The sequence below is a fragment of the Phyllopteryx taeniolatus genome, chromosome 12 (genome assembly GCF_024500385.1).
Source record: "Phyllopteryx taeniolatus isolate TA_2022b chromosome 12, UOR_Ptae_1.2, whole genome shotgun sequence".
Classification (NCBI taxonomy): domain Eukaryota; kingdom Metazoa; phylum Chordata; class Actinopteri; order Syngnathiformes; family Syngnathidae; genus Phyllopteryx; species Phyllopteryx taeniolatus.
The window spans coordinates 2,776,314-2,803,253 of record NC_084513.1 but is presented as its reverse complement, the minus strand read 5'-3'; the positions used below and the strand labels follow the sequence as shown (position 1 = coordinate 2,803,253).

The 26,940-nt window shown below is 42.1% G+C and overlaps 3 protein-coding genes and 1 non-coding gene across 10 annotated transcripts; 1 reads left to right on the top strand and 3 right to left on the bottom strand.

Moving 5' to 3' along the window:
• Nucleotides 1–6: 6 nt before the first annotated feature.
• On the bottom strand, nucleotides 7–14,805 carry rab5b (RAB5B, member RAS oncogene family). Of its 3 annotated transcripts, none has more exons than XM_061792893.1 (6): nucleotides 14,669–14,805; nucleotides 10,166–10,420; nucleotides 9,936–10,087; nucleotides 9,062–9,184; nucleotides 6,343–6,436; nucleotides 7–1,079 (listed from the first exon to the last, which is right to left on the bottom strand). In XM_061792893.1, the coding sequence occupies exons 2-6, from the start codon at nucleotides 10,329–10,331 to the stop codon at nucleotides 964–966; spliced, it is 651 nt and encodes a 216-aa protein (XP_061648877.1). In that variant the 5' UTR covers nucleotides 10,332–10,420; nucleotides 14,669–14,805; the 3' UTR covers nucleotides 7–963. The 3 variants fall into 3 exon arrangements, with proteins under 3 accessions (XP_061648877.1, XP_061648875.1, XP_061648874.1); XM_061792891.1 differs by lacking the exon at nucleotides 14,669–14,805 and adding an exon at nucleotides 14,129–14,276; XM_061792890.1 differs by lacking the exon at nucleotides 14,669–14,805 and adding an exon at nucleotides 14,129–14,257 and having other exon boundaries at nucleotides 10,166–10,425.
• On the top strand, nucleotides 14,468–26,131 carry lcmt2 (leucine carboxyl methyltransferase 2). Of its 5 annotated transcripts, XM_061792869.1 has the most exons (14): nucleotides 14,468–14,642; nucleotides 14,717–14,841; nucleotides 15,590–15,671; nucleotides 15,756–15,939; nucleotides 16,005–16,161; nucleotides 16,535–16,724; nucleotides 17,461–17,568; nucleotides 18,796–18,883; nucleotides 18,965–19,183; nucleotides 19,252–19,482; nucleotides 19,558–19,655; nucleotides 19,819–20,006; nucleotides 21,571–21,706; nucleotides 21,788–22,059. In XM_061792869.1, the coding sequence occupies exons 1-14, from the start codon at nucleotides 14,604–14,606 to the stop codon at nucleotides 21,995–21,997; spliced, it is 2,055 nt and encodes a 684-aa protein (XP_061648853.1). In that variant the 5' UTR covers nucleotides 14,468–14,603; the 3' UTR covers nucleotides 21,998–22,059. The 5 variants fall into 5 exon arrangements, with proteins under 5 accessions (XP_061648853.1, XP_061648856.1, XP_061648855.1 ...); XM_061792872.1 differs by lacking the exons at nucleotides 21,571–21,706; nucleotides 21,788–22,059 and adding an exon at nucleotides 25,858–26,131; XM_061792871.1 differs by lacking the exons at nucleotides 21,571–21,706; nucleotides 21,788–22,059 and adding an exon at nucleotides 20,132–21,530.
• On the bottom strand, nucleotides 15,171–15,243 carry trnar-acg (transfer RNA arginine (anticodon ACG)). The gene has a single exon. It is a non-coding gene; the product is annotated as a tRNA-Arg (tRNA).
• Nucleotides 24,588–26,910, bottom strand: crygs2 (crystallin, gamma S2). The gene is made up of 3 exons (XM_061792894.1): nucleotides 26,754–26,910; nucleotides 25,938–26,180; nucleotides 24,588–24,966 (listed from the first exon to the last, which is right to left on the bottom strand). Exons 1-3 carry the CDS (start codon nucleotides 26,760–26,762, stop codon nucleotides 24,694–24,696), a joined length of 525 nt encoding a protein of 174 aa, XP_061648878.1. The 5' UTR covers nucleotides 26,763–26,910; the 3' UTR covers nucleotides 24,588–24,693.
• Nucleotides 26,911–26,940: the final 30 nt, after the last annotated feature.

The following is a 26,940-nucleotide window of genomic DNA, read 5'->3' as shown; positions in this document are numbered from 1 at the left end:
TTGTAATCTCATCAGGAAGAGTGAATGTTTATTTCCTTTCTCATTAATTTCCAACACATTTACAGATTCATACCTTTTTAATTATTTGAATGTGTTTTCAAGTCATTGCCAAGACAAAGCAGTGCAAACTAACAATTTAAATTAAATAGAAACTCTTAACAAATTGTGTTACACTGTTACAAACTTGTATGCAGCTGTAATATCAAGCCATGTTCAATCCAGATTTGACCGATTTGGATTTAGCACAGATATCCAATTGAACACACTTATACATATATTTATCAATACCATCATACCAGGTCTTTGTGTAGGAATTCTTACATTTTTTTCCCCACTTCCAACAACTAGGACACGCACACACCTACTCCAATCAATCCATTAATAAATTATTTCACTTTACTATTTCCTCATTCTTAATTCCATCCTCAATTGACAGAACTGAAAGTTTTTACGTAAGGAATCAATACTCCCTGTGCTCAGCTACATGTAATTATTAGTAAATATGGGTTTTTATGTGAGCATATGGATTGTGGCTTGAGCCTTTATTGGTGATATGGTGTAAGAAAGCACTGCAATAGCATTTTCTTTTTTGCTGTATGGAGTCTTGACAAAAACGAAAACAATGCACGCATAAACTGTGTTGCAGTTGGTTTTAGGACCACACAGATGAAGCGTGTCAAGCACATTTAGCCTTTTATTTGACCTCATCATATTGCTTCCTTCTTTGCTTGTTCACTTTGTAAAAGTGTAGGTTATCAGTGAGGAGTCAAGCTGAAATGATACAAGGCAGAATATTCACAATTTATGTCCTCCAGGTTGTTGTTGTGTTCTCTCCTCTTCTCCGCTGGCTTGATTCACTGATAAGGATGATCATTCAAGAAGGCTGGCTGATAGAGAAGGGATGCTTTTGGGCGGGAGGTCACATTGTGGGGAAAGGGGGTTGTGTGTGTGTGTGTGTGTGGTCTAGTTTCCGCCACAGCAAGCTCTGGTGGAGTGGGCATCAGGGTCCTGGAGGTTGACCCCCCTATGTCGTGCTGCATGCGTTGGGTTTTGAGTGTCTGTTTTTGGCATCTTTTTCGCTGCAGGAACACAAATAAGTATTAACAGACTTCCCATCAGGGCGTAAATATTTGTCACCCATGTTTGAAGTAATGTGTTACAAAAGTAACAGATTAACAGCCATGTAAAGTCATTCCTTAAAAACTGCTTTATAGTGGGCTTCCCGCGGAGATTATGTCCCTTTAAATATCCACCTTCGCCTGTCCTCAGTGACAAAAATTGTCACCTTTCCAAAAAGAAATGTTAAAGTTTTTTTCTCTGCCGCAGAGTGGTATCTAGGGCTGCACGATATGGCCCAAAACAAATATCTTGATAATATCAGGCTATATCGGGATACACGATATATAACTTGATATTCTGATTTCTCCTGTAAATCATTATATAAATGTTAAAAACAACCCAATGCCAAATCTTATCATCACCTCTCAGGAACATTTTGATTTTGTCAGTAACATTTGCATCTCAGCCAAAATAAAGGCATGCTACCAGAAGAACTCTAATCAATGTTAATGTCTTTTTTAGGCCATTGGAAAATCTAATCTAGTTTTGTTAAAGGACCATACATCCCTCCATCCATTTTCTGTACCGCTTTATCCTCACGGGCGTGCTGGAGCCTAACCCAGCTGTCTTCGGGTGAGAGGCGGGGTACACCCTGAACTGGTCGCCAGCCAATCGCAGGGCACATAGAAACAAACAAACATTTGCACACACATTCACACCTAAGGACAATTTAGATTCTCCAATCAACCTACCATGCATGTTTTTGGGATGTGGGAGGAAACCGGAGTGCCCGGAGAAAACCCACGCAGGGACGGGGAGAACATGCAAACTCCACACAGGCGGGGCCCCGGATTTGAACCCCGGTCCTCAGAACTGTGAGGCAGATATGCTAACCAGTCGTACACCGTGCCGCCAAGGACCATACAACCTGATGATATTTCTTGTAATGTGTCATTCTGTAAATAAAACTGTCACTACATTATTGTGTTTAGCAATTTAGTGCTAAGACATTGTATTGAATAAAACAAATTAAAAGTAAGTTTAAAAAATAAGCTTTCAATATTTTGTCACTCGAAACAAATCCATCCATCCATCCATTTTCTGAGCCGCTTCTCCTCCCTAGGGTCGCGGGCGTGCTGGAGCCTATCCCAGCTATCATCGGGCAGGAGGCGGGGTACACCCTGAACTGGTTGCCAGCCAATCGCAGGGCACAAACAAACAACCATTCACACTCACAGTCACACCTACGGGCAATTTAGAATCTTCAATCAATGCATGTTTTTGGGATGTGGGAGGAAACCGGAGTGCCCGGAGAAAACCCACGCTGGCACGGGGAGAACATGCAAACTCCACACAGGCGGGGCCGGGGATTGAACCCCGGACCTCAGAACTGTGAGGCTGACGCTCTAACCAGTCGCCCACCGTGCCGCTCGAAACAAATCAAAGAAAGAAAATATTATGCCTGTGAATATTCACATTCATCTCAAGGCATTGAATTGATTGAAACTGGACTGTTCTGTTTGTCTTCCAAGCTGTTTTGCCTCATCAGTTCATGCAACAAGGCTAAGTTAGGATGCACTAGCCAGTGTTTGTGTGGAAAAGTCAACTAGTAGTGCTCCAGCCTAGGCATGCCTTACACTTCACAACATTCCAGATGCAAAGACAAACATGATTGGTCAATCCCAAACCAGTACAGTCCTCTGAGAGGATGTTTTGGAGTGACTCTTAAATATATGTAAAGTGTTGATATGTTGCTTATGTATTAAACAGTGTAGAACCAACAGAAACAAATTTCTTTATCTGTCCAAATGCATCCCACACAAAATAACAGCCTAATTACTACATAATCCTTGGAAATATGTGGTTGGTTAAGCATATCGTAACTGTGAACCAGTGTAATTGTCATTTTAGTATTAAATACTGCCCCAAATCCAATAAACATTCAGCAAAATATGAATATTCAAACAAATGAAAACAGAAGATCATTTAATTTGAAGTTCTGCACTGTCCACGATCCAGCTGGTTCACGGCCATTTTAAACATTACCATAGGAGGAGCTACGGGACTTCCGGGGAGGGTACATCAGACCTCCCTCGATTTAAGCTAGCCTGGGGAGGGTCCTCGATGCTCGCTCCTCGCTCCTCCATGAACGTTTAAGACACTTGAGACGCTCCTTATATTATATGGGGGAGCAACAACAATTTCCGGGTCGCATTCAATGATTTGAGGAGCAAGGAGCTAGGAAAGTTGCATTTAAGGGACGTTAGATGCACCCAATAAATTGCCTTTTTTGGATTGTGATGTCCACTTTGGAGACGACAGGGGCTTCCATGTTGGGGTCTACAGAAAACCCACACACAACTGACCAATACTTACTTTTTGACTCACAACACCCTCTGGAACACAAACTGGGCATTATCAATAGCCTACAACACAGAGCTGATAGGATTCTAACCAGTCCACAGGCCAAGTAGAAAGAGCACAGACACGTGAGGGAGGCCTTTCTAACCTGTGGTTACCCCAGCTGGTCATTTGTGAAAAGTGCATCCAATTCCAGAAGCAAGGGGGATAAGAAAGAAAAGATTGACAGACAAAAATATCATCCGTCATTCCGTATGTTTCAGGTCTGTCTGAGAAACTCAAAGATTTTAAACCAACACAATATTCTGATACACGTCAATCATGGTAATACCCTGAGACAAAGGTTGGTACACCTGAAAAAACCGGACACCACACACGTAGGAAATCAATCCGGTGTATGCGGTCAAGTGCAGTGATGAATGCACAGATACATACAGTCGCCTCCAAAAGTATTGGATTGGCAAGGTCAATTCCTTTGTTTTAGTTGTATACTGAAGACATTTGGGTTTCAAATCAAAAGATGAATAAGAGACAAAAGTTCAGAATTCCAGCTTTTATTTCATGGTATTTACATCTAGATGTGTTGAACAACTCAGGACGGAGCACTTTTTCTTTGAACCCACCCACTTTTCAAGTGAGCAAAGGTATTGGAACATGTGACTGATGGGTGTTTCTACTTGCTCAGGTGTTGCCTTTTAGATTGATTTGCTTAAACATAAGATAGTGATTGTTTGGGTTTCACCTGTGGAAACTGCATTTGCTGTTAAGCAAACGAAGACCAGAGAGCTGTCTATGGGTTAAAAGCAAACCATTTTGAAGCTGAGAGAAGAGGGAAAATCGTTTATTTGATTTTGCAATGCTATTGAACAAACATTGGGCATAGCCAATACAACAATTTGGAATGTCCTGAAAAAGAAAGAAACTACAAGTGTACTGAGCAACAGACATCGAACAGGTCGGCCAAGGGTATCAACATCAGTTGATGACAGAAACATTGTGAGAGCTGTAAAGAAACACAGTGACATCACAGCCAATCTCCGCAGGGCAGGGGTGAAGGTATCACAATCCACTGTTCGAAGATTTCGAGAGAAGAAATATACAGGCCTTACTACAAGACGCAAACCACTCATCAGCAAAAAGAATCCAGGCCAGATTGGATTTTGCAAAGTAGTACAGAGATGAGCCACAAACGTTTTGGAACAAAGTTTTATGGAATGATGAGACCAAGATTGACCTCTACCAAAGTGATGGAAAGCTCAAAGTATGGAGAAAGAGAGGATCTGCTTATGATTCAAAACACACAAGCTCATCTGTGAAGCGTGGTCGAGGTCATGTCACGGCTTGGGCTTGCATAGCTGCTTCTGGAACAGGCTCACTAGTCTTTATTGATGATATAACTCATGATCCTAGCAGCAGAATGAATTGTGAAGTCTACAAAACAATTTTATCTGGCAATTTGCTGAAAAAAAGCATCCAAACTAATTAGGAGAAGCGTTACCATGCAACAAGACAATGACCCAAAACACACAAAACTCAGTGCTCTATTCTGCAAACAGATATTGCTGAAATTTAAAGAAATTGCTGATATATAATATTAAATACAGTGTATGTCCCCTCCTCTTGACTGACGTGTGTAATAATAACTTAATTCATTTCCAGGTTTCAGACTGTCCCGTGTGTGGCTGTGTCTTACATTTTATCAATTGACAAACACACATTCATTTTCTTTTCATAGTTGGGTAGGGCAGAGAAGAGGGGCGACTAGCACAGTTGCGCCAGTACCCGGCGTCCACCTCATTATGTCTCGTGCCAGAGGACCCTGAATGAGATGTAAATGTGCCCAATGTGCAAAATATGTATAGTGTGAGTAATACAAATGTGCAGTGTGTGTGAAGTAAGAGGCTAGACTCCTGCGGTCACAGCCTGGCCCATCTGGCTGGAAGACCAAAGAGAACGTGGGCAACACCCAACATGCATGAGTTTTCTGGATGGGTGGAGGGAGTGTGCTGCTAACTGTGAGAGGCACACCATCAGAGAGTGAAGGATTACGTGAGGATTTGTACTTGATAGTCGCGCTATAGTCATTTTATACATCTCACGTGGAACAACCTGCGATATATCGAGTATATTTGGTACATCCCCTAGTGGTTTCGATCACATAATAAAAATTCAACTTGAACTTTTATGCAGATGACACCCAGCTCCACCTCCCCACTAAACCCACCACATCACTCTTGTTCCCTCCTCCTTACTGACTGATTCTCTGAACTCAAACACTGGTTCTCGTCCAACTTTCTACAACTCAGTGATAAAACGGAACTCTTACTAGTAGGTACCAAGTCCATGCTAGCCAGAGTTGAGTTTTTACATTACACTTGATAATTCCACCGTTTCCTCCTCCTCTCAGGTTACGAGTCTGGGTGTCATCCTCGACAGCACATTCAGCATCACTCGGTCTCCATACGTTCACTTAAGAAACATCAAACGTCTCTGTCTAACCCCCACCTCCCAAACTGCCGCTGTCCTGGTTCATAGCTTTGTCACTTCCCGCCTGGATTACTGCAACTCTCTCCTGTTCGGTCACTACAAAAACTACAGCTTCTCCAGAACTCTGCAAGGACCGCCTCCACTCACCACATCACTCCAGCCTTGCAACAAATCCATTAGCTCCGTCTAATACCGCATCCAATATAAAATACTGATCTGCACCTTCAAGGCCATCAATAACCTCGCCCCACCATATCTTGCTGACCTCCTTTATGTTGCCATACCTTCCCAAAGTAACACACTACAATTCAAGACAGTAGCACTGTAAGACAACTACAGTAATGACTCAAATGAGTGTACCAAGTAATATATAATACTGTACATTACATTTTGTGGACTGTGGAGGTTGTTTGACTGAGATGAACTGCAACTCACCGATGGCCAGGAAAAGCTCGTTGACGTTCATGGCAGTCTTGGCCGAGGTTTCCATGAAGAGCAGGCTGGTGTCGTCAGCGTACGTCTGTGCTTCCTTCACCAGTGAAAAGACACGCAAGGAAACAAACATTAACAAGTCGAACAGTTTGGAAACCAACCAAAATTGTTCTGGGAAGCATAAGCCGTGCAAACCATCATTATGTTTTATGTCAGAAAATATTGTGAGACTCCAGCTCAGTGAATTCTGAAAGGTTAACTTTAGTGTACACAGAAAGGTGTCATTTATTGTACCACTGAAACAAAAATGTAATTTACTGCTAGGAAAGTGTCTTATTTCCTCAGTACAATACAAGTAATGCAATTAATTAATATCAATTACATACAGACGACACAACTACACTTAATTCAGCAATAAACACAAATTCGGACAGAATCACAACACATACATTTTCCTGTTACCGCTCCATTTGTGTCTGTCAGAAGTCATCAAAATGAAAGTAGTTTTACTGTATTTTTTTTAAATTAATTAGATTTTATTTTATTTTTTTATTCGGACAGAATTACAATCAATCATCCACAGAATTCCAAGGGCACAACAACAAAATAAAATATGGTAATTTCATAAAGCTGACCGAAAGGCTCAGGGCGTAAGCTAAAAGCTTATAAATGCCCTAACCCAAAACAATCTTCTGATCAAAGATGATAAGAAGACATGATTTCTGTTGTGACCTTTTCAACAAAAAGACAAAAAAAGAAAGAGAAAAACAGACACATAACCAAGTAAACAATGGATAATCTTCATCAACAATAACAGCAAGTAGGGAAAAACCTAAATACAAAAAACAGCCGCCAAAATAGGTTACAAAAAACAGAAAATTCAAGCAAAATCCATCAATCAAAACCTACAATTTCAGTTCTGTGTATAGTTTAACCATCCAATTTATATTTTAGCATATGCAGTTTTAACTTTCTTTTAAATTGTGCAGCTCTTCCACATTCTCTTAATTCATCAGGTATTAGTGAGGATAAGCGGTACAGAAAATGGATGGATGGATGGACCATTCCACAACTTCAACCCACAGACGCATATGCACATGCTTTTCAGTGTATTGTTGACTGTTTAAATGTCAATATCCCTCTTAAAACAAATTGCCCATCTTTATCATTAAATCTTTTTGGATGTTTAATGGTAATAAACTATGCAGTTTTAAATTCCACCAAATCCTGTGTGTAATTTGCAAAAATAACATGTTCTATTTTGGTTTCATCTGACAATATGACATTCTCCCAATCCTCTTCTGGATCATCCAAATGCTCTCTAGCAAACTTCAGACGGGTCTGGACATGTAATGGCTTAAGCAGGAGCACACGTCTGGCACTGCAGGATTTGAGTCCCTGGTGGCGTAGTGTGTTACTGATGGTAGCCTTTGTTGCTTTGGTCCCAGCTCTCTGCAGGTCATTCACTAGGTCCACCCGTGTGGTTCTGGGATTTTTGCTCACCGTTCTTGTGATCATTTTGACCCCACGGGGTGAGATCTTGCGTTGTGTCCCAGATCGAGGTAGATTATCAGTGGTCTTGTATGTTTTTCATTTTCTAATAATTGCTCCCACAGTTGATTTCTTCACACCAAGCTGCTTACCTATTGCAGATTCAGTCTTCCCAGCCTGGTGCAGTTCTACAATTTTGCTTCTGGTGTCCTTTGACAGCTCTTTGGTCTTGCCTTAGTGGAGTTTAGAGTGTGACTGTTTGAGGTTGTGGACAGGTGTCTTTCATACTGATAACAAGTTCAAACAGGTGCCATTAATATAGGTAACGAGTGGAGGACAGAGGAGCCTCTTAAAGAAGAAGTTACAGGTCTATGATAGCCAGAAATCTTGCTTGTTTATAGGTGACCAAATACTTATTTTCCACCACATTGTCTCTCATAGGCGAGGTATACCGATAATGAAAATTACAGGCCTCTCCCATCTTTTTCAGTGGGAGAACTTGCACAATTGGTGACTGACCAAATACTTTTTTGCTCCGTTGTAATTGAAGACTCTAAATTGTCCGTCGGTATGAATGTGAGTGCAAATGGCTGTTTGTTTATGTGCCCTGCGATTGGCTGGCAACCAGTTCAGGGTGTACCCCGCCTCCTGCCCGCAGTAAGCTGGGATAGGCTCCAGCATACCCGCGACCATAGTGAGGATAAGTGGTGTAGAATATGGATGGATGGACGGACGGACGGACGGATGTTTGGCACTGTGGAGCACTCCGTCATGCGATGTGCTCACTCACCGGAAACGATCATCCATCTTGTACAGTGGATGACTATAAAATTTGACACTTGTATGACATTTTTACTTAAAACATAGCCTTTACTGTATAATAAAGGTGTTATGATGGTGACCATTTCACAGTGGAACAGACTAACTCACATTATATATTTTTTCCTATGGGGATGTTGGGAAACTTCCAACATGCCATTTTCCGCCACTGCAGATGTCAACATGGTTTTATGTGTGCAAGAAATCAAAATGACTGTATTATTCCTAAAGTAATAGTGTCAGTCGTATTACAGTGCCACTTATTGGTCCAAATATGTAGCTGGATACCCCAGTACAATTAATAACATTCAAAATCAACATTTCTGCCTTTACAAGGAAAATAATATTCAGTTTTGATAGGTGTTTTTGTCATTTTAGGGTTTGAGTGGTTGGGGGTACGGGGCGCGCTTACCTCATATTCTACTAGTCTCTTCTCGGCCAGGTCGGCCTTGTTGCCCGCCAAAGCAATGACAATGTTGGGACTGGCCTGCCTCTGCAGCTCCTTCACCCAGGCTTTGGCCCTCTCAAAGCTTTCCTATGCAAGTTAACACAACGCAACACACACACACAACATACACAGTGGATAATGACGCAGTAAAAGGCATTATTTAATATCAACACTCATCGACCACTTTATTAGGTACACATCGCAGCCAAAAACCAGAGCAGCATCACACTGCAATATGGCGTATAGACATAACTTGGTGTTTCTTTTTTGTATTTTTTTTGTGGGTTTTGTTGGGTTATTTTTTTGTAGGTCTTTTTTTGGTGGGGGACATTTTAAAATGTTTAGATTTTACAGTGGTTAACTCATTTGTTACACTAGTATGACAATGAAATCACCTACACATTAGATCTTTGTCATTCATCATTAACATTAAGACTGAATGCGTTGCTGTTTTTATGTCTTAATATTTGGGCCAACTTCTTTAAACTCTTATATGAACCCCAGTCCACAGAACTGTGAGGCAGATGTGCTAACCAGTCAACCACCGTGGCGCCATAGCCTTGTCTAATAGAAAAAAAAAAAGTGCTTTGCCGCTAACTTGTGGCATCCATAGGAAATTACAAACGTTTATAGATGGCCGTCAATTACTTGCTGATTATCGCTAATCTTGGCGGGGCTTGGCCCCTATCTCCCGCGAGTAGTAGAGGTTCACTGTATTTCATATGATTCAAACGGTTTCTAAATCTGAACAAATCAGAGGTCAACCAGCGATGCAAAATGGATAGTGTTTGACCCCAAATTTTGCAGTATACATTTAATCAATGTGCCTGTTGCATACCGGCTTGGTGATGTCAAAAACCACAATGGCAGCCTGAGCTCCTCGGTAGTACATGGGCGCCAGGCTGTGGTAACGCTCCTGTCCTGCTGTGTCCCAGATCTCAAACTTGACAGTGGTGTCGTCTAAACACACCGACTGGGCCAGGAAGGCAGCTGTGACATACACAAAAACATTTCAAAAACGTGAATGACACACGAACAGATTCCCATCACGTTCCCCCTGGCCCTCACCTCCTATGGTGGTCTCCTGAAACTCGTCAAACTGTCCCTTGACGAAGCGCAGCACCAGGCTGGACTTGCCCACGGCCATGTCACCCAGCAACACAAGCTTGAACTGGCAGATCTTGGTCTGCGGCAGCGCGCCGTTGGAGCGCCCGCCACTCCCTCTAGCGCTCATAGCGACCCGTGTGAGGGTGCTGTCGGGGGAAGGCCGCTTGTCGCTCTGCCTCACACCTGTGCGGTCAAGCCTCTCTGATGATCTCACGACTGCTCTGTGAGAGAAGGTGTTGGAGCGGATCACACTGACTTAGCTCAGGGTCATTGCAGGGTCTGCTCAGTCTCATTGTCTTCAATGTTTACATAGATATTTTTCAGATTTTGTTTATACTTTTATCATGCCTAAGTGCTGTTACTGTCCACTTTTCTGCTGTAAAATCTCAATTTCACCATTGCGGGACTAACCATGCATCCATGTTCTATAGTGCTTGTCCTCAGCTCAGGAAACGCCTGTCCCAGCTGACCTTGGATGAGAGGCGGGCTACACCCTGGACTGGTCACCAGCCAGTCGCAATCATTCACACTCACATTCACACCTACAGCTGCACAATACAGTATATCATTTGAGCATAGTCATCGCAATATACTTGTATGCAATAGTCACATTGCAGGTTCTGCAAAGTACTGCACAGCTTGCCTGCAAATTATGTCTCTTTAGTACCATTTTTTTAAGAGTGCCTTTGTTCAGTTTGACAGATGGAGAACAATTCTCCAAATGAGAGGCAAAATGTCCTTGCTTCAATCTGTTTGTCACTACCAGTTGTAGTTTACTGTAAAACTAACACATAAAAACAAAGGACTAAACAACCTTGGGGGTCATGACTATTTTAATGGGACAAACTTGAGCTGTACACAACAACTTGTGTCGCATTAACTAATGCACTGAAATGAACGCATTCAATGCATAGTATGTTAAAACGTATAAAATAACTGATTGATGAAAAACTACTAAGTAGTTAGGAATGTGTGAATGTCCATACATACAACAGTATAAATAGGCATTAAAATAAACAATTTAACTTGAAGTCTGCCAGCACTATTAACCTGCTCACTGCAGTACATTTAAAAATTGAACGTGGGAGGTGGCCGGAGTACTCAAAGAAAACCCACGCAAGTACGGGGAGGACAATCACACTTTAGCAAGGCCAGAAACAAGATTCAAAAGCAGATCTTCAGAACTGTGAGGCCGACTTGGTAACCACAAGGCTGTGCTTTGCCAATGCGGGAATAAAATTACTTGACTCAATACCATCTGACTTTTTCAAAGCTATTGCGAAGTCTGTGCTAGCTGATTTGCACTTTCACTTTAGTCAGGCGAGTTTCCTAAAGCTCTTAAAAGTACCTGCCATTAAGCCTCTTCTAAAAAATAGAACGCTGGACGCTTCCATGTTAGCAAGCTATAGACCCATCTCAAATTTCCCTTTCATAGCAAAGATTGTTGAGAAAGTTGTTTTTTTATCAACTCGGCAATTTCTTGAACATAAATTGACTTTTTGACAAATTTCAATCAGGTTTGCGAACTCATCACAGTATAGAATCTGCTATTATCAAACTGCTAAATGATATAAGGTTGAACACTATCTCAGGAAAGGTGTCAATTCTGGTCTTGTTGGCTCTCAGTGTGGCCTTTGATACAGTAGATCAAGATATACTGCTGAACAGGTTGGAAATATGGGTAGGTAGTGTTCAATTTCATCGAATGGCAATGACCTAGAGTCAGTTCTTGGACTTCTCCTATTCAGCCTGGTATACCTCAGCTAGGAGAGACAAAATGAGAAAAAAATAATCCAGAAAATCATATTATCTGATTTTTAAAGACTTTATTAGTAAATTATGGTGTAAAATAAGTATTTGGTCAATAACAAAAGTTCATCTCAATACTTTGTTATATACCCTTTGTTGGCATGACAGAGGTCAAACGTTTTCTGTAAGTCTTCACAAGGTTTTCACACACTGTTGCTGGTATTTTGGCCCGTTCCTCCATGCAGACCTCCTCTAGAGCAGTGATGTTTTGGGGCTGTCGCTGGGCAAGACAGACTTTCAACTCCCACGAAAGATTTTTTATGGGGTTGATCTGGAGACTGGCTAGGCCACTCCAGGACCTTGAAATGCTCCTTAAGAAACCACTACTCCGTTGCCCGGGCGTTGTGTTTGGGATCATTGTCATGCTGAAAGACCCAGCCACGTTTCATCTTCAATGACCTTGCTGATGGAAGGAGGTTTTCACTGAAAACTCTCATAATACATGGACCCATTCATTCTTTCTTTTACATGGATCAGTCATCCTGGTCCCTTTGAAGAAAAACAGCCCCAAAGCATGATGTTTCCACCCCCATGCTTCACAGTAGGGATGGTGTTCTTTGGATGCAACTCATCATTCTTTCTCCTCCAAACACGACTAGTTGAGTTTTTACCAAAAAGTTCTATTTTGGTTTCATTTGACCATATGACATTCTCTCAATCCTCTTCTGGGTCATCCAAATGCTATCTAGCAAACTTCAGACAGGCCTGGACATGTACTGCCTTAAGGAGGGGGACACGTCTGGCACTGCAGGATTTGAGTCCCTGGCGGCGTAGTGTGTCATTGATGGTAACCTTTGTTACTTTGCTCCCAGCTCTGCAGGTCATTCACTAGGTCCCCCCGTGTGGTTCTGGGATTTTTGCTCACCGTTCTTGTGATCATTTTGACCCCACGGGGTGAGATCTTGCGTGGACCCCCAGAGTGAGGGAGATTATCAGTGGTCTTGCATGTCTTCCATTTTCTAATAATTGCTCCCACAGTTGATTTCTTCACACCAAGCTGCTTACCTATTGCAGATCAAGTCTTCCCAGCCTGGTGCAGTCTACAATTTTGTTTCTGGTGTCATTTGACAGCTCTTTGGTCTTGGCCATAGTGGAGTTTGGAGTGTGACTATTTGAGGTTGTGGACAGGTGTCTTTTATTCTGATAATGAGTAAAAACAGGTACCATTAATACAGGTAACGAGTGGAGGACAGAGGAGCCTCTTAAAGAAGAAGTGACATGTCTGTGAGAGCCAGAAATCTTGCTTGTTTGTAGGTGACAAAATACTTGTTTTCCACCATAATTTGCTAATACATTCTTTAAAAATCAGACAATGTGATTTTCTGGATTTTTTTTTCTTCTCATTTTGTCTCTCATAGGTGAGGTATGCCTATGATGAAAAAGACAGGCCTCTCTCATCTTTTTAAGTGGGAGAACTTTTTTGCCCCACTGTAGATTCTGTCAATGTCCGTCGTCACACTTTGTTGTGCTTTTGGTTAATTAAAAATTGTTTGGTAACTGAACAAATCAGCTATACATGTATAGTCAAATTACAAGAGAAATTCATATTTTTGTCTTCAATTATGTATATAAAACATTTGTGTTTGCTTGTTTTCTCTTTCTCAGTGGCAGTGTATTGTGATACAGAAAAGTGTATTTCTTTCAATATCGCTGTACTGTTGAAAAATACCATACAATAATATTGTATGATGAGTTGAACCATCAAGTTTGCCAGATATCAGCAGGATACATTCACAATGATAACATATCACTTTGCTTAACTGGGTGGGTGCAGTATATTGGAGTTAAGTCTGAAAATATCATTCAGTAATGACCTGAAGTTTTCCCACACAATACACAATTTATTAGAGATGCTGCCTGTCTTCGCTTAGACAACAATGCCGAGCACAGCATTGTCACATAGAGCCCTGAAGGGCAACATTTCATTAGCTTCCTTATTTATTCTCGTGGTGACGTTATCGTTTGTTTGGTCGCTAGCATGACACCGCTATGTCCACTTCAACTTGAACGTCAGGAAGCTTAAAATGTTAAAGATCTCAAATATTCGACATCAATTTAATAACACAACGGCGTCTGTCTCGTTTGAATGTCACTATCAAGGGCAAAGACACTTACCCTAAACAGTATCGCTTCCCCTGACTGTTGACATTAATGTAGCAACATCAGCTGGCTGATGCCAAACGCTTCCTGTTGGGAAAAACGCGCATGCGCACCGCTTGTGTCTGCTGCATTGTCAGGCAAGCTCCAGCTGCATGGCGAAATTGTACATTCGCGGACTGTCACCACAACAAATCCATTATCAGAAAGTATGATCTTTTTGAGATCAAATTGGGGATCAAAATGAAACGCACGCATTATTTTTGAGAATTTTTTTTCACAGAAAGCAGTTTATTATTCATCTGGCGTCACCGCTTGTGCCGTCCTCCAGGCCTCTTAGGGGCGCTGTGTGGCAAAGAAACGCTCGAAAGGCGAGCCCGAGTGAGCGCTGACATTTACTGTTTTGCCAAACGTCCATGGATAAATAACAGTACAACACGCTCAAATGTGTCCGTCGTAGCATTTTAAAGTAACGTGAGAGTTTACTGAAGGCATGACGAACAGAAAGAAGCAGAAGGGTTCGGACACGGCGGTGAGGTTCTTTTAAAAGGGACTTACACAAAGTTGAAGGCAAGTTTGTGAGGCGTTCACGGGTCTTCTCCTCAGGTGCAAGGGACTAACGACAGCAGCGTGGTGAGTAAAGCGTCTGCTGCAGCTCAGGGCTACTTCCACGATTGCTTCCTGCAGCACTTCGTGTGCAAAGTGGCGAGGAGAGCGCCACTCATCAACAGGTCAGACACAAAGCTCCCCTTCTTGGCACACAACAAGAACAACAACACATTCACGTATGCGCGGACAGCACCGATGGAACTAATGAATGTGGCCTGTCTGCAGTCACATGTGATGTCATGTCACGTCACATGCTTGGAATAATATGCCAAATGTGCATGGTAAGCAGTATAATATTCTTGCATGCTAGTGGATTGGGGGAAGGTTACAGTACAAAAGTTAGGGACCTTATTTTATTCGTCCCGTGAGGGAAATTGGATTTATATATATATTAAAAATAATCATAATAATAAATTAATGAATTAAAAAAAAAAAATAAAAAAAAAGGAGTCGAGCTAGCCAGGAGTCGAACCTAGAATCTTCTGATCCGTAGTCAGACGCGTTATCCATTGCGCCACTAGCCCCTCAGTGTAGCATGCTTACCGTGCCATTCTCATCAAAGATGGAGTGGAAATTTGAAGTAAGTATATACTTTCTGACATATTGGAATTTTTAATAAATTTAGCAAAAAATATGCTGCTGTCACTATGGTCAACGTAAATAAAATTTGGTATATTATACAAGCTAATATATTTGTCAATGATCAAAAAATGTTGTCCACTGTAAATGGCAGTGAATATTTAGCAAAATGGACAAAAATGCAATATGCCTAATAAATGAAATAATAAACTGTATAATAACATTATTATTAACATGTTTGCAGCACTCGCTAACAGTAAAAAATACAATGTTGTGTTGCATACTATGTAGGGGGTACTATGTGCGCTGGAGAGCAGTGGAGCACTGTTTGCGGACCTTCCTCCAAATCACACAACATTGTGCCAAGAGACAGGCAAGCTTACTTCAATCTGTCACATTGTTTTACATCAGCAAATAATAATACTTCCATTTTTATCTATCTATCCATCTTTTGTAGATTTTGTCTCTGGGCGCCGGGTTCGACTCGCTGTATTTCCGTCTGCGCGCAGACGCGGCGCTCAACCGGGCCATCGTGTTTGAAGTGGATTTCCCAGACGTGACTCGGCGTAAGGCGGCTCTGATCCGGTCCAATGTGTCGCTGTCGGGAATGTTGGACTCCCAGCATGTACTTCCTCCTACAGGTGAAATACTCCATTGATATCGTGAAATTATACACGTTATGCTACATAGCTGATCATGTCTGTAGGGCCTGTGTATGTGTCTAGCAGTCAGTACGTCCTGCTTGGGGTGGATGTACGACATGATTCCAATGTAGAGGAAGCTCTGGGAATTGCGGGACTGGACACGACGGCCCCGACTCTGATTCTTTCCGAAGTGGTGCTCACCTACATGAAAACACAACGGTGAGCATCACAAATTGTGCATTTTGACAATTTATCAGGGCTTAAAGAAGAGTAGTACTTTTGAGAAGTCCAGGTATAGGTTTGCAGGGCTGAACATATATAATCGGAACCTTTTAATTTCAGGAATGGAAAAAAAGATCCTGGAACTTTAGGTGGAAATACAGCTAATGGTCCTCCAAAAGTCCCTAATTCCTGTGGTTAAAATGGGCAGATTGTGTTTGAACTGCGGGAACAATTGCCTAAATTTAGGCCACGGGTTATTTATTAGGTGACAAACGATGACCCAGCTAGGAGCTGGTACTTTTGTGAGGTCCATTTGTGGCCCGTTCCACAATTACGGTCGTAATTCACGAGCATTATGTTCCTCCTCTAGGTCAGATGACATCATTTCCTGGGCAGCAAGGTTTTTGCCCCAGTCCCTCTTTGTGATGTACGAGCAGATCCATCCCCAAGATCCATTTGGCCACATCATGCAGGAGCACTTCCTAAAGCTCAATTCCGCTCTGCACGGGCTCCGACAATATCCCGACACTGACGCACAAAGGCAGAGGTTCCTTGACAAGGCCAGTATTTGCAGAACTCCAATAGTATTATTACCACAGTCCCTCGAATAATGGCTGTATCGACACATTTATTGACTCAACTGCAGGTGGGAAGAGGCATCTGTTTCAAGAGGTAGCCATTTTGGCTCGCAATGTAAACAAAAATCCACAATACCAGGTTCAGGTTACTTTATTGATCTCCTCCAGGGAGAATCTTTTTCTCAGAGATGGGGGGTGGGGGAGCCACATTACATATGCAGAACGTCACGTGACCATGCAAGGAGATTGGGATAGCTGACTTCCTGTGTATGCTTCGCTAACAAGCATGACTACTACGGTTAGTTGCATGATTTTTTGAAACTAAAATGTTGTTTTCTTTATTTCTGGTGTCTTCGGACAAAAGTAGTTGCTTTACAAACGACCTAGTTTATGAACACTTTAGTATATGAACAATTTTTGGAAAGAAAAATGACCTGGAGTTACATACTATTTTCAGTTTACAAACAGTCTTGGCCTGGCTGCAGAAGGCTCAAGTCAAGTCAGATTTACTTTCAGAGTTTCAGTTATTGTTTGTTTTTGTTTTTCCTGATGGGAAAAGGTAGGCAATTGTTTTTCTTAAATGGATGAGGTACCCTAATTGGGGTCTGTGTAGTTGGAGGGACAGCCATTATTTGAGGAAATATGGCATTTAACACTATTTACATCCATTAACGCTGATTCATTGATGGTGTGTTATTGTTGTTTTTGTTGTATTCAGGGATGGGAAAAGTGTGTGTGCTTGGATATGAACGAGTTCTTCCTCAGGTTAATTCCTGATGATGAGAGACACCGAGTGGAACGTTTGGAGCCTTTTGATGAGTATGAGGTCAGTTTTAGTGTTGATATATATATTTTTTTCCATAAAGCATTGATGAACAATACTGTACAGTGTTCTGGGGGAGCAGAACTGATTACACGGATTACAGTCTGATTATAATCTGGATCCATATAATTTTTGTTAAAACTCAAAAAGGTCAGATGTAAGGTCAATACATATTCTGCTTAGCTTGGGTACAATATTTTCAATTATAGCCATTTTCGGGATAATTTTTGTTACTTTTTACTATCCATAGCTCCAAATGTGTCCACACAATTGCAAAGAAATCTGACATGTAGCATTGACGTAAACTTTTTGTTGGAACTGGAATCGAATCATTTTCTTTACGTCACTGGAGAAGTTGCGATTAAGACAGGATAAGAAAATATAATGCTCAATTCATAGAGATGTTTTGTGTGTAGCATTTTGGTATGCGATCTACTAAGTTCTCCCTCTACTGGTGGTGCACATACAGTATGTTGCTGAAACTTGATTTCGGCCACACCCATTGCATCTGAAAACTGCAACACTGTATATGAATTCCTTTCCTAAGGAGGCAAAGTAACACTAATTTGTACGTACTGTATGTCAGAAATCTCTCACTGATCCTATGCTAGTGAAGTAGTCAAGTCATAAATACAGTCAATATTTGTAGGAAAAACACTTCCAGGCCATAAATATAAAACAATATTGAAAGCCGTCTCAGCATTATTCGATATCGTAATAGTGCACTGTATTTGTCCATGTACACATCACATTTCTAGTGCGCAGAAATGTCATACAGTAGGGGGAACAACGTCACTAGTATGACAGTCATTCTATTAGTGCACCCTAGTCATTTTCCTACTGCGCTGAATTGTCTTACAAGTGAGGACAAAGACAATTCAGTACACTACTAATAGTAATATATCAAATAAATGCTCAAATTACTTGCCATACAGTGGGGGAAAAAAACCCCGCATCTTCTTGTGTCATGTGATGACATTCTCATGCCGCTGCGCAAACTACTTCGTTGTGTGCCGTTCGCAAGCTCGGAATATCATAATTACAGTCAATATTTTTATAACAAACACTTCTAGGCCGTACGTAAAACAATCAAATGAAAAACAGAAAATAAGGTTTTCTTGCGCCGCAGGCCATTCGTAACCTCGAAATGTCATACGTCGGAACTGTCGTAAATAGGCGATAGGGTCATTTTCCATCATGAGTTGCAATGATATCCCTTCTATTCATCAGGAGTGGCACCAGAAATGCTCGCACTATTTCATCCTCACAGCATCTCGAGGTTCTCTCGCAGCGCAATCTCTGCTCGTCCATCCTGCAGGTGCTTCTTGCTGTTGCTTAATCCTCTTACCTGTTATTTAGCTGAATCTGTGTTCCATGACTGCTTTTGTTCTACCATCAGTACCACTCCAAAATCCACCTCAGAACCCTGCCGGCCTCATAGTGAAAATGGAGCCAGTTTGCGTGGAGGCTCTCGGGATGGCCTCCACATTGCTGGACGGAGGGCACATCCTGCTCACCGGAGGCTCCTGCAGGACCGGCCGAGGGGCTCCGAGTCGAGTCCTGCTCAAAGGCCTTGAGGGCTGGAGATCCGTCCACGTACAACCCTCAGTCAGTTTCAGTGAGTTAATAAGAATTTGGGGCTCTTTAATGTTGATGGCATGAACCAAAACCTTTGCTTTCCTCCAGGTGTTCGTCTTTACCACACTCTTACTTCTATTCCTGGGGGAATGGCTGTGATATACGGAGGACGATCCTCTCCCCTCACCCCGATCGGAGGCCTTCTGAAAGTCACCCTCCATCTTGAAGGTTCACCTGGTCCTGAGGAGGTTGTTGAACTTCATGAGGAGCAGATGATGTGTACAGGTGCTCATCCACCACTTCGATGGAGACACTCCGCCACTTTGGTCTCACGTCAAGGTAAACTCAGAGCAGTTTTTGTATTTTCCTTTTTAAATGATACCACAAACAAACCTAATTGTTTGTTTTTTATAGGCAAAGACTTCTTGTTTGTCTTTGGTGGGAAAAATGAGTCTGAAGCAGTTTTAGGTGATGGCTACTTCCTGGACCTCGATCAGCAGCACTGGACTGAGGTTGTGATGTGTTTTGTATTTGCTATTTAACAGGCTTGTAATGCAGATTGATCAGAATCATACAATCATACAATTTAAATCCATGCATCATTATAGATGAATCTTTTCATCCAATTTGAAAAACACCCTGACTTATTTTCAACATGCAATGCGTTATTTTCAGGTGGCAGTAGAGGGTGCTGCACCAGAGGCCCGCCATTCCCATTCAGCATGTTCCTACCAGGGAGGGCTGGTGCTCTTCGGAGGGCACGGAAGAAGGGGGGAGCCGCTGGGGGACATTGTGGTGATGAAGCCAAATGAGAGAGGCTTCTGCTGGGAGAGGATAGACGTGCAACTCCCACCTTGTCCCAGGTGGGTTCCTCACGCAGTAGTTCGAAAGCCCAATTGCAATGAAGTTGGGACGTTGTGTAAAATGTAAATAAAAGCAGAATACATCTAGCAATACATCCATTTTCTATGCCGCTTATCCTCACTAGGGTCCCGTGGGCGTCCTGGAGCCTATCCCAGCTTACTCTGAGCGAGAGGCGGGGTACACCCTGAACTGGTCACCAGGACACATAGAAACGCAGGACACATCGAAACAAACAACCATTCGCACTCACATTGACACAATGATTAGCAAATCCTTTTGAACCACCACTTTGTGAACAACTGCATGACCAAATAGACCATCAGTTTAAGAAAAATGGTTCTCCACGTACAATTGCAAGGAATTTAGGGATTTTATCAACCACAGTCTCAAATATCATCAAGAAATTCTGAGGATGTAAGCGGCAAGGCCGAAAACCAACATCGAATGCCTCTGACCTTTGATCCCTGAGGCGACGCTGCATTAAAAACCGGCATTATTGTGAAAAGGATATTGCCATTTGGGCTCAGGAATACATTGTCATATTCAATTGCATATAGATTGAAAAGGATTTGCAAATTATTGTATTCCATTTTTATTGAGGTTTTACACATTGTCCCACCTTCATTGACATTGTGATATATGTTTAAAATTCTTTAAAAAGGCTTGACGTTCAATATTTTTAAGGTTTACGTCCGTTTGTATAGTACTTCACAAGAACTGAGCATTAGGGCTACCATGAAAGGAATCATTGTTGACATGATGACAGTGTCATAGAACTGTGAAAATAAAGCCATAAGATTTCATTTTATGAGGAAAAAAAAGTGGTAATTTCTCAAAAATATAAATAAATACATTTTGATTGGTATGAAGGCGGCACAGTGACCAACTGGTTAGGACATCTGGCTCACAGTTCTGGACTTCTGCCTGTGTGGAGTTTGCATGTTATCCCTAGTGAGGATAAGCAGTACAGAAAATGGATGGATGGATGGATTGGTATGAGAGAGTAATACTGTTATGAAAAAAACTTGAAGAAAGTTGCAATATCACAAGAAACATAACATTCATGAGAATACGTTTGTGAATAAAGTTTTGGAGCAAAAGTAAAAATTTTACATGAATAACATTTCAATTTTTGAGAATAAAGCAGGGTAAGGTTTTAAGTAAGGGTTAGGGTTTTAAATTAAGGTTTGACGCCTCAAGTCAGATTTACTTTCAGAGTTTCAAATTAGAGTTTCAAGCCAGTGGTAGGGTTTCAAACTACAGTTTGATGTCACGTTTTCAAGTCAAAGTTAGGATTTCAGTTTAAGGTCAACGTTTCAAATTAGGATTTTTAAAACAGGGTTAGGATTTTGAGATTGGCAAAGGGTTTGAAGACAGGGTTTCACATTAGGGCATCAAGTAAGAGTTTCAAGCTTGGGTTAGGGTTTCAGGTTTCAAACAAGAGGGGAGATCTTTGAAGTTTGGGTCTCAGGCAAGGGTTAGGGTTTGAGTTTGGTTTCGGGTTTGAGGAATGTATGGATGAAACATTCTGCGCTAACTGTGCTGTGTTGTACTGCACTGCAGATATTCGCATGGTGCCCATGTGATTGGCGATCACCTGATTGTGGTGGGCGGAGTTTGGCTGCATTCAGCCGGCGTGCCGGGAGTGGCCGTGATCAACCTTTCCACGCGCTGCAGCGTCGAGTTCAGTCTGGTCACGGTCAGTTCAACCTGCTTAAAACCTGATCTCACAGCGTGGACTTGTTGGGAATCTCACTGCTGGTTCTCCTGCCCGCCTTAGACCTCAGTGCCTTGGCCTCTGATGTTGCACTCGTTCTGCTCTGAGTTGATGGTCCAAAAGTTGATCCTGATTGGCGGAGGAGGAAACTGTTTTTCCTTTGGGACGCATTTCAACCCTCAACTTGTCACTGTGGACCTCGGACCGGCACTAAAAGGAACTGAACTAACTTTAAGGTCCTCCAGTTTGACTGAGCAATTTGCCTCAATTTAATTTCTCATTCTAAAACCCACTGTTGAATGTTTGCTAAAATACACAGACAAACTTCACAATCAGTCACATCTCGCTCTGCTTTCTGAGTAGGCTTCTTTTTTTTGTTTGTCAAGCAAACAGTTCCAAAACTTGTCATCTCCTGTCCTGGATCATAGACTTATTATATAAAGCCAGGCTTAGGGTTTCAAGTTAGGGTTTCGTGAAGGTTTCTAGCCTGGGTTCACGTTTTGAACAAGGGTTTAAAGGCAGGATTAAGGATTCGAAGTAGGGTTTCAAATTGGAGATACATGATGAGGTTACGGTTTCAAACCAGGATTGGGTTTCAAATTGAGGCCAGAGGTAGGGCTTTCAGATTGGAGTTTCAAGACAGAGTTGAGGTTTAAAAGTAGGGTTTCAAATTGGTGTTTCAAGCTAAAGTTAGGATTTCAAGACAGGATTAGGGTTTCAAGTTAGGGTTTAAAATGAGGGTTTTGAGCCTGGGTTGGGGTTTTAAAAGAGGGTTTCAATCCAGGGTTTGGGTTTTAAACACCCATTGGGTTTTTGAATTTGGGATTTAAACCTGGGTTAGCATTTCAAAGTAGGATTCAAGCTACGAATAGGGTTTCAAATTGGTGTTTGCAAGACAAGGTTATGGTTTCAAGCCAAAGTCAGGGTTTTATTTGAGTTAGTTTTAAAAAGGGTTTCAAGTCAACATAACTGATTCAAACTAGGGTTTCAAGAATGGGTTTGGGTTTGAGACTCACAGGCCACATTATAGTTATGGTTTCCTTCGGAGGGCCGTTATGCCTGCGAACCCATTTAAATGAAATGTCTTATTTAGGGATGTACGATAACTGTTATTTCCCCCCCCCCCCCCACCGATAACCGATATAATTTTTTTAATGGTTTATATCAAGGGCCTTTAACAATGTCCAGACCGTGGAGCCCCAAACTGATGGAAAGCTGAAGCGGGGACCCCCTATGTATGTATAGTGTATACACTTGTATTTTATATCCAACTGGTCATATAAGAGAATGCCTATTTAGTCATATAAAATATAATTAATATCATATCATTTCTTCTCATATATTGTATGTAATATATATACAGTACATCCATCCATTCATTTTCCGAACCGCTTATCCTCACTCGGGTCGCGGGTGTGCTGCAGCCTAACCCGCCTAACTTTGGGCGAGAGGCGGGGTACACCCTGAACTGGTCGCCAGCCAATCGCAAGGCACATATAAACAAACAACCATTCGCACTCACGTTCACACCTACGGGCAATTTAGATTTCTCAATGAACCTACCAGGCATGTTTTTTGGAATGTGGGAGGAAAACCCACACAGGCACTTTACTGCCTTTTTATTGTCACTATACACAAGTATAATGAGATTGAGATATGATGTATAAATGTACTTTGTGCAATCAATATCATATTGATAACTCAATTAACTTTTTTTTTTTTACTTCTCAAACTTGAATAATACATCGCTTCAAAGTTAGTTTTTTTTAATTATTATTTTAAACAATATACGAATGGGCGATCATACATGTTAATGTTTATTTCAAGACTTTTGAATTTGTGGCTGGTGAAGAGCGGAGTGTTGGTGCTGATCGAGGAAGCCGGCAGACGTGCGGATACGTGCTCGCACATCTCCCTGCCGAACGAAGGAGGGCCGTTGTGTGTTTTGATGTTCATTCCATTTGGAGATGATCTAATTTATTGTCCAGTGAGCTAAAGGAAAGGCAGTGTTGTACCTGAACGATTTCAATGAATGAAAGTTCATCAACTAGTTCATATTTTGGGCGAAAGTGAACTGGACTTAGTTCATTTCTGCATGACGAACACACTTATTCTGGTGTCGGGCAACAGTTTTCGAACAAAAGTCAATTTTCATTCAAGAGTGTCAGATTTTGTGAGCGACTTCCAGGACGAACCCGTCTGAACACGCTAGATACGAGCCTTCATATGTCGAGGGGATAAATGTCGTATTTGACAACCCATTCAGTGCGGCCGCAGTCGCCATTCATGTTTACGTTGCAGCTGCGCGAGTGTGTGAGGTGCGTTCAGCGTAAATGGGAGTGGATGTGTTCTTTGGTACATAGTCATCAGAATGCTTTAGTTAAACACTGTATGATCACACTGTCATAATATGGAATTTATTTTGGTTTTTATTATAAAAATAGATAAAATATTTTGCTCATAATTTAAGCCAGAACTGCGATAAATGCAGTTTATGTCCTTTCACCATCATTCTGTCGTACTGCTGTATTTTTTTTTTTTTTTTTTTTTTTTGCACATTAAGGACAAACGCCCTGTTTTTGTTTTAATTTCTCATTTGTTACCGGACCATTGAATGTGACGTTATTTTTTCCCCGCAATACATCGTGCATCCCTAATCTGATTGCCCAATATTATTACATATACACAACAACTAGATAGATAACTAGTTTTGTTATATCGAAATCTGAAGCTAGTAGAAAAAAAAAAAAGTGAAAACAATTAGAATTATACTTATTAGAATGTGAATCGAAGGACATAAAATATATAAACGAAAATGTTGAATGTTTGCAAAACCGCACAGACAAAACTCGAGACATGTTGGTCTGCTTTCTGGACAGGTTTTTATTTTTTTTCAACCTCAGTTCAAAATCTCATTTCCTGTCACAAATCGTAGGGTAACATGTCGATGGTGCGGGTTGGTAATGGGTTCATTCAGTTAAACGCCTGAAGGACTGGACCGCAGCACTGGCCGCGCCCCAATCGCCTGGCTTGCGGTACTCGCCCTTCTCTAGGAAGTACTGGCGCCCGCGGTAGTTGGGGTGCTCGTAGAACACCCACCAGCCGTCGTAGACCTTGCACGAGTTCACCTCCCTCCAGCGGAACTTCTCCAGGAGCGAGGGGCAGTCCTCCGTGGCCTCGAAAGCTTTGCCCCCGAAGTCGGCCTTTTCGTACAGCTGCATCTTATAGAGGCCCCCGCTGGTCTGGAATAATGGGAGTAATGGCGATAGTCATGGATAGGACTCGGAAGGACACCGCAAACCCGTGATCGGACATCATCCAGAGAGGCTAGTGGCTTTGATTCGCCCTTTGGTTGGACATACGCAATCAATCGTACATGGGCCTTGTCCAAGTAGATTGATCTTTGTGGGTCTGACTGGTGTTGACCCTGAATGTAGCCGCAGGCGTTGGGTTAGCTGAACAAAAGCCTGTTCGCAATGCTTTCATCACACACGGCGCTGACAACATCACAGACTTCTCTTAAATGGGGCCACGGGTGGGGAATATCTTACTTCTCCTAGTCTGTTACGTCCCCGCTGTTTAAGGGGAACTAAACCCCCCCAAAGTCTTGGGCAAGAATACGCTGCATGTGCTCCCAATCGTCTAAACACTGTATTATGACTGCTATTGCGTTCATAGAAGAAGAATACAATGGATTCATTAATAAATTTTCCTCCATCTCAATGGGCCACCATATTTGGCAATATTGCCCTCTGCTCTTGACCAAAATCTATGACACAACTGTGTATGCTGCAATAACTAGCATAACTATGGGTTGATGACATGACAGTTTGAACCTAAACTTGCCAGAAGAAAAAATACAATAAAATCTAACGATCATGTCATCAACCTGTAGTTATGTGAGTTATTGAGTTTTGGGCGCCTTTAACATCTGGTCCCTGTGTTCTCACAGAAGTTGAAAAAAAACCCAATCCTATTTTATGAAAATAAGAAGGAAGTGCATGCATTTGTTTTCAGATGTAGCGAGTAAAAGTAAAAAGTCTTGGGAAAATAAATATTTGAGTACAGATACCTGAAAAATCTACTTTCGTAAAGTATTTGTAGTTTGTGAACTTGAACCTCTCCCCTTGCAGCATCAACACTTCCTCTTTCAAGCGCTCAAACCCTACAGATGACTGAGGTTACCACAAGGACAATGGCAAGTTTTACTCACAAAGTGGATTATCTTGCAGGAACTGAGACGGTCATTGAGGCCCATCCAGCGTTGGTACTCCGGGTACTCGCCTCGGGTCAGGACGTATTGGTAGCCCATGTAGTTGGGCCGCTCGTACACCACCCAGGCGCCGCTCTCGACACGGATGGAGTTACAGCGGCTCAAGTAGGTGTGGAAGTCGGAGCAGTCGCTGTCGCACTCGTAGCGGCGGCCCTGGAAGTTCTTGTCCTCGTAGAAGACGATCTGCCGGACGAGATGATATTAAACATTTGCTGGAGTAAAATTAGAACATGGCTTTCAAATATTCCCCAACATTGTCCAATGAACAATTAGATCGGTTCGGGCATTTTCTACCACTTATTCTGGTTCATAGTACGAGAAGGAAAAACTAAACCACTTCACTACCAATGGAAAAGACTACACTCTGCATTTGTTGCCAGTCAACAGCAGGGAATTCATTGGGAATCAATCTTGTGTCAACTACGCGAACGTAAGGTATATGAATAACTACACATGACATTTTCTATCCCAACTGACTTGGCGAGAACGGCAGACTAACATCCTGGACCAGTCGCCAGTGGCGTTGAATGGGAATACAGTAGATCCCATAGCAGTAGTGTGACAGTCAGCTATGGGAACCACTACACAACCAATGGCATGGCCAATCCCAGTTGACTTTGGCAAGAGAGGCAGACTACAAATTTGCCGGTCTAGTCAAGAATTACATTTCAACTAATAGAGGTGTTCAATCCAAAGGCCCAGTCAGAAAACCAGACCTAAAAGCCAAAGTCTTGATGTAGCTTTGCCTTAACTCACCCTGCCCATCTTGGATAGAATGTTGCGGCGCAGCCTCTGTGATGCGAAGGTGGCGGCGGTGGTTGGTGTTTGCCCTGAGGTCTCGATGTTGCACTGGGACCTCGAGCGCTCTCTTTTATAGCACTGCCTCGCCACGTTGGGGAGCGGCAACAGCGAGAGGCAAACGGGGGAACAATCGCTTTGTCAT